Source organism: Eleginops maclovinus, chromosome 12, assembly GCF_036324505.1.
Source record: "Eleginops maclovinus isolate JMC-PN-2008 ecotype Puerto Natales chromosome 12, JC_Emac_rtc_rv5, whole genome shotgun sequence".
In the NCBI taxonomy this organism is placed as follows: domain Eukaryota; kingdom Metazoa; phylum Chordata; class Actinopteri; order Perciformes; family Eleginopidae; genus Eleginops; species Eleginops maclovinus.
The window spans coordinates 9,374,194-9,380,193 of NC_086360.1; the positions used below are offsets into that span (position 1 = coordinate 9,374,194).

Genomic DNA, 6,000 nt, shown 5'->3' on the forward strand with positions numbered 1-6,000 from the left:
CAAAAAGTGCAGTCAAATTCTTTGCAGTTTGTCTGAGGTTGGGGTACTTCTCTTTCTGCATTAGATTCCAGAATTGGACATTTGTGTCAGGTGTAGCTCTTGATTTGAGCTCAATGTCATTACTTAGTGTGAGGATCTCATTCTCAATAGCACCGCTATCCAGGTTGAAGAGTGATGCCACTTTGGACGTTATACAATCCACATCTATAGTCTCCCCAAATGGAAAACTGAGAAAACTGAACACAGGCTCAATGGATGCAAAGTCAGTAAAGCGCCTGTCAAATTCTGACAAGATGCTTAGCACTTGATCATCATAACGTGCACTCTCAAGCTCCGCACAGTCTTTGCCCTGACGCTTAAGTTCTGTGTCCATGTGTGGAAAGTTCCGCAGATCACACGGTTGCAACCTGCTTGATAGCAGCAGCAACTTGCTTTTAAAGGTGTTCACGGAGCTGATCATGTTGATGAGGTGTTTGTTCTTACCCTGCAGATCTAGATTCAAGTTATTGAGCTTGTCAGTCAGATCAGTAAGAAAGGCTTCATCCAAGAGCCACTGACTGTCTTCTAGCTGTGCATATTCAGCATGGTTTGAACGTTTCAGAAAGTCTTTAATTTCGGGCAACAATTCAGAAAACCGTTCCAGAAATGTACCTCTGCTGAGCCACCTTACGTCTGTGTGCGGCAGCAGATCTGTGTGTTCTGCACCGGTCTCCTCCAGTTGTGCACGGAATAATCGCCTCTGCAGACTCCTGGCCCGAACAGAGCAGGCAATCTTGTTAGCCACATCCATCACCTCTTTCATATTTAAAATCTTCCTGCACAACCCTTGCTGGTGAATTATACAATGGTAATTCAGGAAATCCGGGAAAGATTCAAACTGTTTGCACAATCCAATGAACCCAGCAGTACGTCCAATCATTGCTGGAGCCCCATCGGTTGTAATGGAGATGAGTTTGAAGAGGGGCAACTTGCTCTTACTAACAAATTCCATAAAAACCTGAAAAATATCTGTGCCTCTTGTGTGCCCTTTCAAATGCAAAATGGTCAGCAGCTCTCCTTTTACACTCATATTGTCAAAAACCATTCTAATGAACACACATAGCTGAGCCACATCCACAGCATCAGTGGATTCATCGACTTGCAGAGAAAAACACTCACATGTGTCAATATCATTCCTCAATTGCCGTTCAACATCCTCCGCCATTCCCTTGCATCGCCGTGTAACAGAATTTCTTGATAGCTGCACATCCTGAATAGCAGACACAATCTCCTTTCGATTTTTAAAATCGGCAAAAAGTGCATCTGCAGCTTCCATGAACGCTTCTTTCATAATCTCACCATCCTTGAAAGGTTTCTTTCCTTTTGCAAGAACACGACAGACACGATAAGAAGCTATGGTTGCAGCCTTACTTGTGGTATTGGGCCTGGTAAAAATGGACTGTTGTGCTGCTAGCTGACTTTTCGGGAGCGCAGTGGTGATTTAGCTGGGCAGTTTGTATCGTAGCTCTTGTGGACCGTCTTGAAATGCTGCTCCAAATTCCCTTTCTGTGGTAAAGACACATTTGCATTGCAGATAAGACAGATGGACTTGGCATTCGAATACACGAAAAAAGAATCCTCCTCCCACTCTGAATGAAAATGATAAGTTTTAGATTTTTTAGCTTCTGCCACCTTGGTAGTATCCACTCTCTCTAGTCAAGCTTCTCGCACCCTTCCGAGTCCTTAGTTAGAACCTAGATTTTTTCTTTGATTATGCCTGATCTACCTTACTATAGCTGTACAAATGTACACACTGCTTCACGCGATCAGCAGTTCATTGTGCCTATTTAAGGTGTTTTAAGTTGGAAGTTTGAATGTAGGCCTATTTTACACAACAGTAGGAGGATAGTTTACACACAACATTTTCTCGCGATCGACTGGAACTCAGCCCGCGATCGACTGGTTGGGCACCCCTGGTGTAAAGTATTTAAATTACGGTACATTATATTTAAATCATTTCAATTCATTCTACATATGTATATTTTACATCTTTACATCCTTAGTGTTATTATTGTATATATTTTCTTTTTTGCACTATTTTATTTATCTTATTTGCACCATGTATGTTGAGTTGTTGGAGGAGCCTGGGATATAAGATTTTCATTGCCAACATATACGCTGGATCTACTGTGCATATGACAAATAAAACCTTTGAACCTTTGAATGTGTTTTATTAGCATTTTGAAAGCGACATTTGCAATTCAAGATGATAATCCTGTTTTGCAAAAAAAGAAGAAGATTACAAATAAAGGAAGTGATATAGAAAGCTCTAGGTCACAAATCAAACATAGCTGACTATATTTCCTCTCCTAGTGCGCCTATAGGATGATGGTACAGTAGGTCACTGGTTATTTCCTGTCAAATACTCACTGACAAATTTAGGGTAATTTCCAGACAATGACAATTATTTTAAGGTTTTGCTACTTGAAATCAGTGATGTCAGGCCCAAATAGGGCAATAACTAGCACATCATTGACATGAAAACAGACAACTGGAAGAAACTCTGAAGGCGATGACAAAAGGTGAATCATATTTTATGCGTCAAAGACATTGATAGTGGCCCACAGAATGAATGTTCTATATGGATTTCCCCTGATTACACATGTTATGTGGTATTTACTTTCAGCTAGCTCCTTGTTTTGGTTTTATGACCTCTGTGTTGTTCCGGTTCACTCTCACAGCTCCTATACTTTGTTCGAGTTCCAGCAGGCAGCAGAACATCCGACGTGGCTAAAAGTGTGTCTGCTGGATTTGTGAATAGGCAACTGTTTGTTCACCCTTACGAATGTTTAAAGTGTGAATATGTAGTGTGTATAGCGAAGGATACAAATCAACATTGCTTTATTTTCCTCTGCCATTTTCTAGGTCCCAGAAGAGGACATAGTGAGCGTAACAGACATGCTCCAGCATCAGAGGAAAGATCCAGCAGCTAGTTGATTTCTGAAGTCCTGTATGAGCTGGATGATCCTGGCTCCATTTGCCGTCTCTCACTCCAGCGACGTTGGCCAAGGGTGGCACGGCAGCAGGAAAAGTGGCTAACCCTGTGCCTAGACTAGCACTGCATCGCCAGCAGTATTAACTACTACGAACTTGCCATGAACACCAGAAGCGCTTCTCGATCGTGTGCACACAGTTTGTCCGTGAGGCCTCCTGTCTTACCTATCTTAAGTGGGATGCACTGAATCCCAGGGGGCCCACAAGCTGGTCTGCACTTCAAAATGCACAATGACTCCAAAACACACACACACACACACACACACACACACACACACACACACACACACACACATTCAAATTCATAAGCACAAAGTCAGATTAATGACCCTTTCACTCTAATGCAGATATCTCTTGGTGTAGGTTGATTTGGTTATAATATTTGTAGCTCTAAAGCAAAACACCTTCACATACATTTCACCAGTGCTATAAATGCACAACTTAGTCTTCCAGCAAGGTTTATATCATCATGCCATGTGTCTAAATAACATTTCTTTTTTATTTTACATCTAAAGCCATTCGCAAGAATTGCAAGTGTGAAGCTTTGGGAGAATGTTAATCTTACAATACATTTAAAGAAAGTGACTCTTCAAACAGGACTCACTCGTTATGGTCTGAGAAGAATGTGTGGGTAGTTCTTATATAGTAAAACTACTACAAATGCTGTCAAGCAGGACAAAGGTTTGGCCAGTGTTTGTTTTTTTTAAGAGGTCAGTGTTTCTTTACTTTAGTATTACCCGTAGGTCAATAACACTATGTCTTATTTTTTGGGTTTATTTGCACAATAAACGTTTTATTTAGCTCACTCAGACATTTTCTTTGGTACAAGTTTTGTACAATTTGAAGTAAACATATTCTGTAAACATTTGTAATTGTTGTGCTGCTTCATTCAATAAAGAGCATTGAAAATATTGACTCTTTGTCGACTTATTGTCAAGAGTCAGTTAAACTCATAAAGCATGAATGCTCATAGCACAACAAGTTCCAACTAATAATGACTATCTCATGATCAACTGATTATCCTTCAACATCTGTCATTCATCATGACTCAACTTAATGAGGGAGATTTGAGTGACTTGCGTCCACTTAAAGTACAGATATATTTACATATAGCCTTTTTATACCTAGAGTGATATTTGTCAATATTTCCGAAGGTGTCTGAAACCTTTCCACATTTGACAGGAAAATAGCAATGACGTGGTTTGATTCTTTTTCATTCTGTCATTCATGTCACAATCTCTGAAGTTCTTTAACCCCTTTGCTTCATCACAACTCTAAGGGTTTGGAACAACAGACAAACAAACAAATTGTCATGAAATTATTTTAAAAAGTTGGTTCCTCTGTGAGAAATTCTAAGTAGACAATTTAATTTAATGAAAATATAAAATGTTACACTGATGTTTGAATTTTAAGCCGTTTAACTATATATTAATGTTAACTCGTTCTGCAAGATATTTTCTGCGGAGCACATGAAGCATCAAACCACACATTCACAATTTTCAAAAAGAATTTCATCATGGAATTATGTCATTATTGTCTTGTGTTCCTGTGTGTCAGTGTGAGTGGGTAGGTGTTGATGACTGTATATATAGGCAAGAAAAGTTGCACTTTGTACTAGTTTTACATGATTTGTTTATCAAGTACTGCCGAACCTCAAGAACATCACTGGCTGCTATGGATTTGAAATGCAATGGCTTTCTCTGGCACTCTGGTAAATATCTTTACAATAATTTATACTAGTTTTACTACTTTTAAAAATCAAAGTTGTTATATCATGTATTTGAAATGCGGTTTACTGTATTCTTAAGGCTGCTAATGGGCAGGCCTTTATATTCAAACATCATATTCTTTGCAGGGTAACTACGTGTTTTTATTAGAATACAGAAGGCCCAAGCAATGCCAATCACACAGCTGTTAGAGGCAATATTCGTGATGGTGATAGTGCTCTTTACAGTTTTATTCCTTGATTTAGAACTTCAATGAATCAAAAAACGAGCTCACATCTGATTATTTTCATTATTTTATTTTTAATCTGCCTCACTTCATTTCAATCAAAGGTTTTACATTATTTGTCTTCTTCCTTTCCCAACTACTTTGGCCAAATACAAAGAAAAATTCATTCTTAAAGAACCAGAAATAATTGTAACCTATGTATAATTTGTTACATTTTTACTCACCTTTATTCATTGTTTTTATTATTAGTACTTGTCTTGATGCTCCTGGGACATCAGTGGAGGCCAGTGATTTCTGCTCCGACTGACATCGACTGTGACTTAGAAAACACTAAAGGTCTTACAAACATATTGATAACAGAAACAGATATACTACTGGAAGATTATGTAAGTCCTTCCCTTTAATTGTGTCATGTTTTTATATTTTCGAGGCTTGATGTGTGATATATAATATCGGTGTTATCTGGCAGACAAAGTGGTTGTGCAACTCATTTGGCTTGAAGTTAATGTGATCTAATGGGGTTTTGTTTTGCTATCGCTGATGTGTTTGACAGGAAATCATCATAGTGCCAATTCCGCTTACTCGTAGTACAGACGGTTGTAATCTTAACGTTTTCTGTTTTAACTGATTTGGATAACATGTATTTATTACTTTGGTAACACTACAGCTTGAGCAGCTTCTTTTTCATAAATGCAACAAAATAGCGGCTATTTTTTGCACGTCTGCTCCATCTTAATCCATTAGTTCAGTGGTGCTATATGTATTCAGATTCTTTACTTGAGTAAAAATACTAATACCACACTGTAAAAAGTGCTGCATTGAGAATCATACTTAAGTAAAAGTATTAAGAACGATTAGGAAAATGTACTTAAGCTATTAGGATTAATAGAAAAACCACAAAAAAAATGTAATTACATTTTTTTTTCTTAAAGCAAAAGCAGCAAATCTTCACATTTAACTGTGAAGTATTTTTGAACAGAAACTGTCTTGCAAGAATTGACACCATTTTATTTT

The 6,000-nt window shown here is 38.1% G+C and overlaps 1 protein-coding gene across 2 annotated transcripts in view; it reads left to right on the forward strand.

Moving 5' to 3' along the window:
- Nucleotides 1-3,948, forward strand: part of castor1 (cytosolic arginine sensor for mTORC1 subunit 1) — a 29,470-nt gene extending 25,522 nt beyond the window's left edge. For both annotated transcript variants that reach the window (XM_063897567.1, XM_063897569.1), the window contains exon 9: nt 2,905-3,948. In XM_063897567.1, coding sequence (XP_063753637.1) covers nt 2,905-2,976 — 72 coding nt within the window. In that variant the 3' untranslated portion in view covers nt 2,977-3,948. The remainder of the gene's footprint in view (nt 1-2,904) is intronic.
- The last annotated feature ends 2,052 nt before the right edge of the window (nt 3,949-6,000 follow it).